At 35.5% G+C, this 15,496-nt stretch overlaps 2 protein-coding genes and 1 long non-coding RNA gene across 11 annotated transcripts in view; 2 read left to right on the plus strand and 1 right to left on the minus strand.

Annotated features, from left to right (window-relative positions):
• The window catches only part of LOC105231492 (serine-rich adhesin for platelets), a 54,898-nt gene extending 42,071 nt beyond the window's left edge, over positions 1-12,827 (minus strand). For 3 of the 9 annotated variants that reach the window (XM_049447274.1, XM_029552545.2, XM_011212802.4), the window contains exons 1-5: positions 12,424-12,827; positions 8,472-9,064; positions 8,206-8,402; positions 7,032-8,137; positions 6,876-6,963 (exon numbers count right to left, since the gene is read on the minus strand). In XM_049447274.1, the coding sequence (XP_049303231.1) occupies positions 6,876-6,963; positions 7,032-8,137; positions 8,206-8,402; positions 8,472-8,826 (1,746 nt within the window). In that variant the 5' untranslated portion in view covers positions 8,827-9,064; positions 12,424-12,827. The other 6 variants (XM_049447276.1, XM_049447275.1, XM_049447273.1 and 3 more) reach the window with 5 other exon arrangements.
• LOC125776222 (uncharacterized) lies at positions 4,411-10,532 on the plus strand. Its single transcript, XR_007421501.1, has 3 exons — positions 4,411-4,544; positions 9,582-9,900; positions 9,972-10,532. It is a non-coding gene; the product is annotated as an uncharacterized LOC125776222 (long non-coding RNA).
• A 139-nt stretch (positions 12,828-12,966) lies between the features above and the next one.
• LOC105231494 (secernin-1) lies at positions 12,967-15,406 on the plus strand. The gene is made up of 4 exons (XM_011212811.4): positions 12,967-13,385; positions 13,510-13,697; positions 13,771-14,050; positions 14,127-15,406. Exons 1-4 carry the CDS (start codon positions 13,236-13,238, stop codon positions 14,601-14,603), a joined length of 1,095 nt encoding a protein of 364 aa, XP_011211113.1. The 5' UTR covers positions 12,967-13,235; the 3' UTR covers positions 14,604-15,406.
• The last annotated feature ends 90 nt before the right edge of the window (positions 15,407-15,496 follow it).

A 15,496-nucleotide genomic window follows, 5' to 3' on the forward strand; every position in this document is an offset into this window, starting at 1 on the left:
CACTTATCCCAGACCCCTCTCCCATTGATCCGAACCCAACGAAACAACACGTTTCTTGGGGGTTCGTTAGATGGCTTCAAAGACAACTTAGCTAATCTTTGCCACGGGGACTAGGTACCCGCTGGAGCAACAACAACAACAGAGATCATCCAGGATGCACGTCGCTTAGATAATAAATGCAGTCAAAAAGTCTAGAAAGTCACTTTCTTTGGTTCTTTTTCAAAAAAGAGTTTCTGCCGGTAAATTTCTTTCAAAGTTTGGTAACAGATACAATTTATAAATCAGAACGATATTTAGTTTCATTTGTGCTACCTCACTTCAACAGAATTGTCTCCGTGAGCTCAGAAGACTGCCATATTTTTATGCCATAAAAATTGGTTATTTCAGGGAAAGTTCGAAGAGCTTTTTGGTATTTATTTAAAGCTTTTATAAGAAAAATAAGCAAAGAGTTCTGCGCATTATCAGTAAAAATAATTTTTTCAAGTGAATAATTATGAAAACGAAAAACAATAAAGCGCCGCATAAAACGAGGGTTCAATAGATCAATTGCACCAAACTCCAAACTAACCCAATTACGTACATATGAATAGAGCTTATCATTTCCTATCGGCTTCTAAGATTATTAAACAAGCTAATAAGCCAAGGCATGTCTATTAAATAACAAATAACTACCTTAAACGGGCTACACCCTAACCTCACAATCCCTCGACCAGTAAAGGGGAAGCAAGTCACTTGAAGAGACGAAGCGAAACGTTGACATTACCAATATAAGCATAATAAGTATAAGCAAATTCGTCACACTTAGCTATTTGGGCGAGTCACTTAGAATGATTTTCGAAGCGCATTGATACGTTATATTTGCCATTAGCTTTGCCTTTAACAGCTATGTTAAATTGGCGATTCGTTACAAACGAAGTGCCAAAACTGCAAGCGTGCGGTCGTCATGCTCATCGTGCCACTGTCAGTGTTGACTTCGCCGTAGTTATCCGTGAAAAAATGAATAAAATGAGAAAAAAAAATGTCGAAAGTAATAAAGTACAGATTAGGTATGCGAAAACTGGCTAAAATAAAGGAAGTGAGATAAAACGTTGTTCGGACTAACACGTGACAACAACCAAGGCATTTGTAACGGCTGATGAAAGTAACGTAGCAACAACATATAGCAATTTCCGCATTGTAGTCAGCGGGTGCTGTCAACAAACACTTCCAACGATTCTTTAGTTCGGTCTTTATTGCCACTAAAGTGAATTTGTGCCTTTCGATGGGCTTCTGACGACTCCCTTCTAGCAATTGGCTACACGTCACTTAAACTTAGCCATTCTAATAATAGCAACAACACAATTTTAGGAACTCCGGCGTAATGCTGCTGTGCCAGCGGCTTGTAAAAATCGCATTTTTCAACGGATCATTCAGAGAAAAGCAATTAACACGCGACCGAGAGCAGAAGAGCGGACAATTGCAAGTGACCTTCAGGAGATGTGAAAAACATTGTCAAAAGCAGGTAGGCAGTAGAACAAGAGCAAGCAGCGTATGTGGCACAAAAGTGGAATTTCTTTCCCACACACTTTTACTATACAATTTCGAATTACCATTAGCCTATGAAGGTAAGTCAGTGAGCGAGGTTGGCATTATTTTCAGCAGTCAAACATATTTAGACGTTGAGAAGGCAAATAATTCCGCGAAAATTTAAAGTAGAAGCGTTAAAATGGTAGAAATTAATAAAAAGCAACATTTTACATTAGACATTTCCATCTTTAGTGCTGCGAAACATTTTTTATTGTTGGCGTATGTACATATGAATGTGTTGGCAAATAAAGGACATGCTTAGTTTTCAGCATAAATAAGTTGTAATAAGTAAAAAAATATGGCTTCTCTATTTGATTTCATTAATTGTCACATGATCTAATAAATTTCTCTGAATTATCCAATTTAGTTAAGGGGTGACATGGGTTTAGGGGTTTTGAAGCAATTCGCTATATTTTGAAAATTTAATGGACCGAATTAACATCTGCGATTATTTGCTGAAAGGAAATGAAATCGAACCATTTCTGAAGCGAATGGTAACAGGAGAAGAAAAGTGGATCAAATACGATAATAATGGGCGAAAGAGATCATGGTCCAAGCGTGGTCAACAAATGGTCGCAAAACCAGGATTGACGCCTCGAAAGGTTATGCTGGTGGAATTGGAAAGGAATCATCCACTATGAGCTGCTCCAGCCTGGTCGAATGATTGATTCTACGATGAGATTGAAGCAAGCAATCGAAAAAACTGATCAACAGAAGGGGCTTCGTCTCGTCTTCGAACAGGACAACGCTGTGAAAATTACTTGTCACAGTTTTGTGCTGAGAAACCAGAACAGTTTTACACTGACGAAATAATGTCTCCAGCGGAAAAATGACAAAAAGTGTTCAACCAAAATGAGACATATTTGATGAATGCAAAATTAATATGATAGAAAATGTTGGTTGCACGTGGGTCCGGCACCCAAAAAATATAGAAATGTACGTCGCTACACGACTGAATCCTTCAAACCCCGTGCCGGTAATATAATGGGATGAGATTGTTTCTCTTGGTGTAGTGTCGGAACTATTTTTTTAGATGAAGTCAACCATCCCGTATGCTTTGCTTTTAACCTGTTAATTCGAAGAAGACAGTGACCCGAAACATATTTCGGGTCTTACAAAAAAGTGGTTTTCAGAGCATGATGTTGTAATTATGGCTTCGCCAGCACAATTACCAGATCTGAATACAATGGAAAACTTATGGAAAAACGTTAAAGAAAAGGTAGAACCTGTTAAACCTAAAAATATGGCGTAACTCTGAAGAAAGTTCCAAAGATGGGGTATTCTGTTCCATAGAGCTCTTACCGTGGCCCAATTCATATCTCAAGAACCCGAACCGACAAATTTGAATCAATGCCTATAAGATGTGCATCTATATTAGACAATAAAGGAAAGGTACGCTAAGCTGACTCGAATGTCAGTCCGTCCGTACGTCCATCTGTCTGTATATTAGCTAGCGAAGTACTCCCTCAGTCTTTGAGATATTGTTCTAATTTTTTGCACATGTCCCTTTTTCGCGCAGAAGCTGCTCATTTGTCGGAACCAAGTGCTTGTATGGAAAATATTTTCATTTAATGTGACATCTTCATGAAATTGGGCAAAGGATCATTGCCTAAGGCAATTGTGCAATCTCCAAAGAAATTGTTTAGATTGGATCACTACGTCAAATATTATAGTATTCAAATGAAGTTCTGGTAGGGAATATTTTGTATTTGTGAATGATATTTTACTTGCGTTGTGACCGAAGTTCACGTTTTTGCTTGTCAAATATTTGTATTGTATTTGTATTTATGAGCCTAAAGTTTGACTTCATAATATTGGCTTACTTACTTAATTAATTAAAATCAACATTAGCATAACGTTAATTTTTGATTCCATGCATTAATAGTTCAAATATTACAGAATTATTGACTACTTGAAGGAGTGTGAGTAGTAAGCCTGTGCAAACATTAGACCCAAGCAGCAGTGTTCGAGAGTCATTAACTTGAAAAGGCCGTGGTGTTATTGACGCCTGTGCTGCTGAGAACAAAAGAGGCACAACTCACTAACACCATTGTTCAACACAAAAAAGGAAACACACACTTGAATAATTTCCAAACACCCCGAAATATGGCATAAGAAGCGATGGTTTTTAAAAACGCACCCCTTTCCATAGGCGCATTAAGGCAATTCTTCCGATTGATTTAATTTTTCAATTCATAATACGGCACGGTCACACAGTGGTAATGAGAATAAACACATGCAAAAGAAATCTTCACAAATTAAGTCGGCAAGTTGCAGCGAAAACGCAACGCACAAGTTGCTTGCTATGTATGCGTAAAAATAAAGCGAAATCCAAAGCAGAAAAACAAAAATAAAAAAAAAAATGAAATTACGTCAAAGGGGGTGGGTGCTAATGCAACCTGCACGCGACTGTTGCGCAGCCATAAAACAATAAATATACATTTGCGCGAGTGGTTGTATGTGTATAACGCGTATCTACCGCCCGCCACTGCCTGTGAACTTATTTGGGTTTACTTCAACCCGGAAATATTGCAAAAAAAAATTATATATAATAAAATATTGCACGTCGTAATGGAAAATCGATAGGTGGTAATTTATTACGTGCCCCATTCCTACATAGCATAGTACATACCACACATACAGACATGTGGTGAATAAAAGCGTAAAAGTGTGTCGCTTAAAAGGGCACATGTTTTACAATTTGTGGCTCCTGACAGTTGTGCTTCATTTATTTTATTATAGCAATTTCGTTTATGGTTTGTTCAACATTAGACGAGCAATAATTTAAAAGACGAGTACATTTATTAAAAAAAAAACATATAAAGGATAAACACTGTGCAGCATGCACAGGAAATTTAATAGCCTGTTTGTGGTTGTATAGACAGATGCATCATGGGAATTGTTGAACCCCTTTCGGAGCAGGTTTATTTGAGAAATTGCAGAGGATAAACAACTCCTTAGCCGTGGGAGTTAGAACGGTAAGGACTTATGATAAATTTTCAAATAATTTTTAAACGCACACTTGTAATTTATTACTTTCATTTGATTTTATTGCTGGACAAATTGAACTGAATTGGACAAATTTCGAGAAAAATTTGGTAATATAACTATGAAATTAATTAATATGGGTAGTCGAAAAAGTCTTTTCATATATTTTCAATAAATGTCATTGCAGTCGTATATCTCCAGTGCTACCAATCACATTGTGTTGTAGAGTGTTGGAAAGGTGAGATTTTAAGCTTCATTTACCAAAAAAAATTCAATTCGGTGAAGTTGAATAAAAGTTACAGCTGTTCAAAAATTAGTGAAAATAATGAAGAAATTCGCTAAATATTGAAAATTTTGTATAAAAAAAGGGAAGAATGCCACGCACGCCACCAATGAAATGAGTGAAGTTTACGGAGACGATGCTGTATCAGTTCGTGTAGCACAATAATGCTTCGCTCGCTTCCGTACTGGAAATTTCGAAGTTTTGATTTACACTGATGAAAGTTTTACAGTGATGGAATAATGTTTCTAACGGTAATGGTACATATTTGTTTATTTATTTATTAGTATAAATATAAAACAAATAATTTGAAGTTGATTATAAATACGAAAAGACTTTTTCGACTACCCAATATTAATGTATCCGCCATATTATTGATCAAACCAGAAAAAACGACAACTTCTGTAGCAATGAAACAAAATATTCTACGGAAAAGAGGTTTTCCTAACAGAATCTGATTTTGATCGCTCAGTTTGAATGGCAGCTTTATGATATAGTAATCCGATTTGAACAATATATCCGCAGATTGTGCTAAAATCTATGCCAAACTTCGTAAAGATAATTTGTCAAATAAAAAAATTCTCCATTCAATTGCTAGATTTTGAACGATCAGTTTGTATGGCAGCTGTATGCTATAGTGGTTCAATATGGACAATTTCTTCACAAATTGCAACGCTTCGCAACGCAAAATTTGATGAAGTTGTCATGTTAAATACATTTTCTTTCTTACAAGGTCTTGGTTTGATCGATAAGTTTGTATGGCAGCTATATGCTATGGTGGTCCGATATGAAAGAATCCGATGAATGAGCAGCTTTTCGGGGAGAAATGCACGTGTGCTAATTTTCAGATTGATATCTCTAAGGGATCTAACCAGGGAATAGTTGACGTATATACAGACAGCCGGACATGGCTAAATCGATTCAGTTCCTCACGCTGATCATATTTATGCTTTATAGTCTCCGACGTTTTCTTCTGGATGTTACAGACTTCGTGGCAAACAAGGTAGATGTTCAGTGTATAAAAAGTAAATGTATTGCGAGAGATTCAACTCCACCAGCCTTTATTGATTTTGTAAAATTGGATCCACAAATAAAAACAAACCATTCAAAATATTGTATAAGATGTAACGGGTTTGTTTACATTTTTGATTTTTCACAGTACAAAAGCAGTTTAGAATGACAACTTTAAGTTCTCAGGAATTTAAACTACAATTTTTTATATTACAAGCACAACTGACAACAATTTTAAAATAGTTTTTCAGACCGAATCTAGTTTTCTATCGCAATATAATAATTTATCAGACTAATGAACGGTTTCACAGTCCATTACTTAAGTTGTGCCCAAATAAAACCTCAGCTAAGCATTGTTGCAGATTGAGTAGTCGTTTGCGTTTCACAGTCAATGCTTAATTTCTATAAAAGTTTATTATGATATATGGCAACGTATGTTTTACAAATGTCAACCATAAAAATATGTTTGAGATATTTAAATTATAACAGACAATACTTAAATTTGCGAGGAAAATTATATCGAAAATGGATGAAAACAACAAAAGAACTTCGAATTTCACCGCTAGCGAGTCGGAGCACCTATTGGAACTGGTGGAAAAGTATAAAGCTGTCATCGAATGCAAGCGGACGGACACTTGCTCGAACGCTACAAAAGATGTTGTTGAAAACTCAAAACAATTCAAAACAAAAATCAGCTGTTACTTAAGCACTGCTTAAGTCTCCCATTTTCAGTACTTAAGCATAACTTAAGTATGAACTGTAAAACAATATTTTCCTGTTTTATTTTAAGCACAACTTAAGTATGGACTGTGAAACCGGGCATTAGTTTTGTAAACTTCAACAACACGCTTTTTCACAATCAATGTCAAAACTGTTTCTTTTTTTAATTTTAGATTTTCAATTAATTCATATTTTTTATTTAATTATTGACATATTACTATTTGGAGCTTTACATAACCTTTCTTATATTTATGGACTTTTTAATGATTAGACTTATTTTAGAACTTCTAAATGTAATTCAGAGACTTACCTTTTTCGCACTCTTTTCGATTTCCTTTTCAAAATCCGTTAATGGCGTTAACGTAACACTGACGTCTTTAATCATATCTCTAAATGGGCTGAAATGAGAAACCAGTAATTTTATAAAAAAAATGTGCATTTTCAATAAAAAACTATCGTTACGCACCTATTTATGTCGTCTCCTAGGCTATTATTTGATTTTGAATCGGCTTTTCGCTTCTTCGCTACTGAACTACCTGAGCTTTTGCTACCAGCACTTGTCATACCACCACCACCATTTGCAGAGTTCACGTTTATGCTACCCACACTTGTGGAAGTGTCCATATGCGTGCCGCCGCCAAAGTTACTGTTATCAGTGCTGCTGGCATGCAGGTCGGCCGAGTTGTTATTGCCACCAAAACCACTGTTTCCAACTGTGTTCGAAGTACCAGACGACTTGGTTGCCTCTTTGCTGCCACTGTTGCTGCTATTTGAATTGCCACTAGCGCTAATGCTCAAGGCTGCCGATGTAGTTGTAAGATTTTGTGCTCCACTTTGAGTGGACAGGTTGCCACTATGATTGTGGCTATCATGCATGGAACTACTCATATTAAGCGCTGTACTAGCTGATGTGGCATTTGAGCTGTTCATGGATGCGCCACTCATTGAATTATTATTGGAGAATTCTTTGTTTTTAGACGATTTGGATGATTTCTCACGGGAATCGCGCGATGATGACGACGATGATGAGCCATCTTTCTCTTTGCTTGAACTTGATGTTTTATTGACATTTTTACTATGTTTATCCTTTTCTTTATAGCTGTTAGAACTGTTCGAAGAATTTTTCAGATTCGTTGTGGCACCTGCACCCGCTCCTCCACTCATCGAATTGCCACTACCAATGGACGAGTTGTTGGCTGATATGTTGCCACTGTTATTAGAACCACTTGAACCAACACCAACGCCTCCTAGATTAATATTACCAGATCCAGTGTTGGAGTTTGAGAAATTGCTGCCGTGTAAGCTGCTAGCAAACCCGCTTGAAGAGGCAGCAGCACTAGATGACGAGGATGATGAGTTTGATTGCTTGGAGGCGGTGGATGATTTACGCTGTTTCGTGGTAGACGCAGCATTAATATTAGTGGTAATTTTGATGCTTGTCGCCGAAGTTGATGAGGCAGTCGCATTCATACCGGAATCGAGCTCCTTTTCGGGTGACAAACTCGAGTCAGACGACGTATCGTGTGTTATGGGTTTATAGGGCGGTATGGTCTTAACATTGCCACCCTTCTTCTGTAAAATGTTATAAATAGTATTATACTTGAAAATTCTCTTAAAAAAATGTTAAGCATTCAGCTAACCAATTTTCCGTAATGGTGTTGGCAATAGCCACAATATTTGACATTGTCCAAGTAGTTGCCAGCCTCCTCGCACAGTAAGCCTAAGCTTTGTGCGCATGTTACATGAAATTGCTGTTTGCAATTCGATTTATTGCACTGCATGCAGGCACCGACGGTGGCGCGATTGGGTTTGCCTGACTCCTGGCAAATATAACAAGCTGCAATAAAAAAAAAAAATTGTTATATTATTAATACTATTTCGTTCGGGTAATACAATTAAAACTTACTTTTTGCATAACGCTCCTGTGGAATCAACTGCAAAATAATTGGTTCCATTGTGGTGACATTACCGAAACGTACCTCCGGTATATATAGGGCGCATACCACGTGGGCCCATCCTTGATTATCGGTTTTCTTAAGTGCTCCATCACGTGATGGACATAATTCACAACGCACACGAGCTGAACGTTCTTGAGATTCGCATTTGCGACAATACCATGGTCCCGTTGGGACAGTTACAATTCCATAACAAGCTTGATGCACGGCAACAGTACAATTCTGACCATCACAATAGACGAGCGGATTTTCGGGCCATCCACGCTCATCCGAACAAACACAACATCCGCCGACCATCTCCTTCATACTGGTTAGTTACGATTTATGCAAGCGCTCACCCGTACTTCACCGCAACCAACAATGATGACAAATCAATTATTGTAGGTTAACCTGTGTACCTCATAACATTTAATAGTCGTGTATAAATTTAAAAAATAAATAAGTCGTTTGGTGTGCAGTTTTGACACTTCTCCGAAGAATTGCCTCTCCCACTAAAATGTTTTAGCGATGCATCTAAGAGATAATGCAGCGGTAACCGAATTCACTAGTGATAGAAGAAGAAGTATAGTTTAATTAGACATCTTAATAAAAAAATAAAATTATATCACTAATCCTACATTATAGTTACAACTTTTATATATACAACATATAATTGAGAAGAAGCGATATCTAAACTGTATATTGTGATTATTATTCATAGCAATAATTATACACTGAACAAAATATAATAAATTTGCAAGAAGTTTGTGATATCTAGATGGAAACGTCGGGGCTGAGTCGATTTAGTCTCGTCCTTCTGTCCGTCCGTCTGTATGTATGCGAACTAGTTTCTCAGGTTTTGAGATATTGATCTGAAAATTTGCACATGCGGAATGTAACTGCGATACAAACAATACGATAAAAATCAAGTCCAATCAAGTTAACTTTCTTATTTTTTGACATTGTCAACAAAATTTGATAACTTCAGAAAATACAAAACTTAAAAGATTTTGCCGTTCGCACTGTTTATTCATAAATATATTATTTTTAAGCAACAACAACATTCAACATTGTGTTCGTAGTTTGTTTTGATTTCAGACATCATTGTAAAATGCGTACACGACCAGTTTCGGTATATTTATTTATATATTTTCATTCACTTAAATGTACATAATAACAAAGGCAAACGAATGGCAAAATTCTGCGAATGTGAGCAACAATGCGTTGGCGGGAGAAACAGCTGGTGATGGTAGTGGCGACGAAGCGGATGAATTCGCAATATCAATGTCAAGGTGAATTGGGCCGACAGGCACTAAGGCAGCATAAGCAACAAGTTCTATAAATAATGTTGAATACGATTGTAAAGTGGTTGTAAAATAGCTATAAAACCAGCGAAAAAACGTGATTACTCACATAATTTATGATCAATATAAATAATTTGCTTTCTTATAACCGGAATTGTTTATATTTAGTTTTAAAAGCTGGAGGAACGGACCCGGATTTTTATCCGGTCAAGAACTGTCAACTCAGCAGCATGACTCGAAATAACGCAGGAATGTTTTCTGCCGCTACAACAACAACCATATCGAAAGAATCAGAAAACATGGAATGGCTGAAATTACGTATCCATTGCTTTAATAGGCGCTATTAAGGTGAAAAACTTTAACAGAGCAACAACAAAATAAAAATGTATACTCCCAACATTACAAACAACAACAGCAAACGCTTGAATAAGTGAAAGAAAATGTGTGAACAAAGAGGTGAACGAACTTTTCCGAATATCATGAAGAAAATTTTTGACAGCCAAAAATTCTCTCAACGCAACAAATGAATTCATAATATAAATAGCAGCAATGCATATGAGTGATAATGTGTGATTATTTCTCAAATCTTTTTGTTTACAAATGATGCGCTGTTATTGAAAATAAATTGGGCCAGTGCTCTTTATTGCTTCATTCAAATTTTTTAAAGATAAAGTATGTAGAGTTTGTCTTCAAGAAAATTCGAAAATTATACATTATTGACTAACTTTGTATGAATGTTTCGATTTTTAGAAATGCAACTGATAACAAGTAGGTATGAAAGAATTTCATTTCAATATCACAATTTTTTAAGCAATTTTAAAGTGAAGAATCAGTAAAAGGAATAATCTCAACACAGCTATGAAGTTACAATAATAGTAGCCAGCAACACATATCCAGTCCGTGAAAGCACAGAAACAGTTTAAGAAAATGAAAAGAAATTAATGAATGAAAACACGATGAGTTCTGACAAACATCAGGGGAAGGTTTGAGCAGGTAATTGAGTTTGAAAAATATTTTCGTAAAAATTATAAGTTACGGAACAACCACATATTTTCGCATGAACAGATATCAAAACAGCTTCCTTATTTACAAAAGAGAAAGATGGCATTACTAGAGATAAAATATAGCAATTGCAGCATCAACATTTAAATTCATATAGGTACATACAGAATAGTGGGTGGCAATTGGAATGGCGGCGAGGGAATTGAGGAATTTAGGTCATAAATCTGGGTTGGTTGTAGTTTGTTACAGGGTGGGTGTGAAAACATGCGTAAGGATGTTTACAAACCAAAATACATACATATATGTATGTACTCTCCACCCAGTGAGATGTTAACATTTCCATACACTTTGTATCGTAACAGCAAACTATTTCTTGGAAAAAATTGTAATACACTACACTTAAAACCGATATAAACATTAGAGTAAAACAGGATAACTGTTTGATATATCAAATAGATATACCCTCCATCATATAAATACTATAATATTATAGTAAACTTTTTATTTAATATTATATAAGTATGTATGTATTTATCTACTTTTTAAAAAAAGGAAGTCGAAATACCATATTGACCACAAAATACAATATATAAGCCAAAATCAAGAGATTTTTATAAACATTGAACGTTCTAAATTGGTGCCACTGGGGGTGGTTTTAAGGGTTTGAAGGTGGAAGTGTTCCATATTTAATGCAGGGATCCAGTTTAGCGGGATGAATGTGTATGAAGTTTTAGACTATAGGAAGGAGAGGCATCGAAATGTTGTACGCACGTACAAACTTTTTGGGTTGTCAAATAAACTAAGTACATATTTTCTGGCAAAGTATACACAAAAGATACGTGTACGTATGTACACACACAAATTCGAATAGAGCACGAATTTTAATGAGAACTAAGTATTGATTTTTCTTAAAGTATTAAATGTAGACAATTTTAAAAATTACTTAAACATCATTCAGTTGATTGGCACCTGTAGTCTTTTGTTTAAATTCTTTTAACAAGTGAACACGTTTCTATTTAGGCCAATCAAGTTATGTACCGGCCACGGCAAGTGCTAACATGTATCAAAAGAGATTAAAATCCAACAGCGCGCTGGAATAACTCGCACTGGCGCACTGTTTTTTTAATAGTACTTATAGATTTGCTATTATTCTTGTTGAACACAAATATTTTCTAAATATTGCACCACATTTTTTCTTAATTTATGTTTTCACAACCGAAAGTAATTTGACAATCGTGCTGCGCCCTTTGTGTAACGAAAACTATGCAGCAAATTTTTCTATTCTATTTGAGCGATAATATTGATTTTCTGCTCCTCAGTGCGTTTTGTTACAATTCAGTTTATGTTTTTCTCCACTTGTACACATCAGATACAAACGCATTTTCTGAATCACAGACATTGTATAATATATAATATTGCATTAATTAATGACAAAAACTTCTCATAATTCTTTTTATTTTGTCTTTGAACTAAATTTTTCAATGAACTATACAGCAAAAACCAACCAACTACATGACGGACGAATACCACAAAACGAATGCGAAAAGATATTCCAACAATAGCGACTAGAAATGCCCACAAAAACAAGAACTACATTACCATCTCAGTATTTACTTACACACACATTTCGATTTCCCCTTCTCAAACATTTATCCTTTTGCTTTAGCCATTATCCGCTGAAATAATCCACCTGGCACGCTCTTTCAACCAAATATTTTCTGATTAGACTAATGAAATGAGCAAAAGGGATGGCAATAATGTCCGTATCCCACACGGCCTTTCCCGCAGAAAAATTTTACACGCGCCAACACTGAACACACCTCGTTGATAGATACGTCGCGAATGCACAATTATTTAAGATGGTATTTGGGATTTAAAGAATAGAAAATCTTTACACTTTTGATAAAATTTGACAAGCGTAGCACTTAAATTATACGTCGAAAACTTTTTCTACACTTAAAGTGTAGATATTTAGCAAAATAAATTGTTTTTTAACCGATCACTACTCCATCTTTTCTATCATAATGAAGGAGAACAAGAGAAACTGAAAAAGTGTTGCCACGCTTTTCAAAGACATTTTACAATGACATTTTTAGGCATATTCCTTGTTTCTATTTCTTAAAAGAAGCTGGTAACACATATCTCTTCACTTTCACATTCCACCCGTGGCCGGTATTTGCACACCATCGAAAAATTTTCTAATTTGCCAATATTATTGCAGTATATTAAAATTTACGATACAATTTTGAAAATCTTATCCAATAATTGTAAATTGGTAATTATTCGTGTGTGTGCCATTATTTTTCAAAGATTTTATAATATCTACTTATAATTGAAATCACAGTATTGCTTGGCAAGAGCAGCCAGTGCGAAAAATCAATTGAAAGTTGATAACTTGCTTTGCATTTGGAATTGTGTAAAATTTTCGATATGTCTGCAACTGGTGATTGTTTTATCGTACAATCTCCAAATACAGCTGAAAATACTATAATATTCGGTCGTAATGCTTTAGATGCCGATGCTCTAACAGAAGCACAAGAGGTTCAATATTATAACGCCAATGTCGCACTTGAGGGGAAGGTAAGCGGATGTCGTCTATTGTCTGTATCTAACTGAAGATTGCTTGGATGAGTAATCTTTGGTGAATTTGATCACTATACTATGACGTGGCATTTTCATTTTTCACATCCTTCGATTTGCTTAGCCTGATGGTGGTGCAGATGTGGTTAAAGCGAATGGTGAAATATTACGTATGATATTGCAAAAGACTCAAACCGGCATTTGGGGTGGTGACGTGGGTGCAAACGACCATAATGTTTGCATTGCTGTTTCCTGGTCAGCGGAGGAGCCAGCTAACGATAGTGATACCCTTAGATCAACTGATATTGTACGGTGAGTTATTTTTTCAATGATATTTTTATAATTTTTTATAAATATTTTCTTGTTTTTCTACATAAATTTATAGTTTGACTTTGGCTATCGCTAAAACCGCTGTTGACGCAGTGGAACGCATTGGTAATTTGGTAGCTAACCATGGGTCCGACAATGCAAAATTTAGTTTTGTGGTCTGTGATACTAAAGAAGTATGGTTAGTGAGCAGCGGTGCAAAGTTATGGGCTGCACATCAGGTTGCTGATGGATTCCTCCGTTTAACAAATAAAGGACTCAGTGTAAAAACTGCGATTGATAAATCAACTGACGATTTAGGTGATGCTCTCAAAACGCTAGGGCTCTGGGATGGCGAAGTAAATCATTTTTTTTTTTTCTTTTTTTTCAAAATATTTCCAATACATTTTTTATTTTTCTGCATGCAAATTGTAGGGTGATTTAAATTTTGCCAGCTGTTTTGATGCAGCTGAAACCGCGGAAGCTGAATGGAGCGGTGAAGCACCTAACGGAGACGGTAGCTACACTTTGACTAGCATGTTTGATACACTACGTTCGGCGGCCGATAGCGCAACGTCACGTTCAGCCAGTGTCTCTGTGCTTACAAATGGAATATCATGTCATTGGTTTACGGCAACACCTAACGCAAGTGAATCAGTCTTTAAACCATTCGTCTTTGCGCCTAATCCCAAAATTTCACCACTCACCAAAGTGCCACCTGATAACACACACACACTCTTGCATAAGCTTCATGCTCAACGCAAACCGAATGCTGTAGAAGATTTGAAAGCTCTGGAGGCTGCTTGTGTTGAAGAATTAAACGCATATTTAGCGGAACATCCAAATGCTGACGAGGAGTTGGATGAACTAATGAAAGACTGTGTGGAAGCTGAGGTGAAGTTCTATCGTTAAGCGGTAGAACTTAGGATTTCTCGGAGAGCAAGAAGAGCAAACATAAACGTTCATAGTATTTCGTAAAATATAAGCTGAAGACATTTACTAGCCTTTTGGAATAACGGGTTTTCTGTTTTAACGAATATGCATTTCTTAAGTGATATTTTTTTTGTAATTTTTATACGAATTTAATTTATTTGTTTTTTTACGATATTTTATTTTTTCGTCATAATTTTAAGCTGAAATTTGTGATTTTTCAATGACTATTTTATTAAACACGTATATATAGGTATATTATTCATGTAATAAGATAAATATTAACGATTTCTTTGACTATTGTTTTAAGATTAAATCTCTTAAGAACAATACTGTAAAAGCCGCGACTTCTTATGTTAAAATTATAGTTTTATTGCATATAAGTTTTTAGTTTTGTGATTATATGCACAAAAACAAAAAATGCTTGCATACATTCATTGTATAAGTATTATTCCATTTTATTCATATAAATGTGTATTTATAAGAATAACGAGGCACTTAACACTCTGCACGATAAGCTTGCTACGAAACTTTGACGAAGTATAGCGAGAGTATATAAAAATTGTAATGCATGCTATGATTAAGCTCAATTATCATTGAAGGGACAATTTTGTGTAGCAGTAAATATAACATTTATAGAAACGCGATATTTAAATTCCATACGCATTTACATACATACATACATATATTTACACGCATACACATATAATTGCATGGATACGATTATAAATAAAAAAATCTTTATACACAAATCGATAAAACAATGAAGCTCATACAAATATTTAGATTTATTGAATTTATTTATCGCTGCGCTCCGCACTAATATGGTGAATATAAGAACGATTGCAATTTAAATAAAGCTAAATAGCAAAATA

Source organism: Bactrocera dorsalis, chromosome 2 (genome assembly GCF_023373825.1).
Source record: "Bactrocera dorsalis isolate Fly_Bdor chromosome 2, ASM2337382v1, whole genome shotgun sequence".
NCBI classification, from domain to species: Eukaryota; Metazoa; Arthropoda; class Insecta; order Diptera; family Tephritidae; genus Bactrocera; species Bactrocera dorsalis.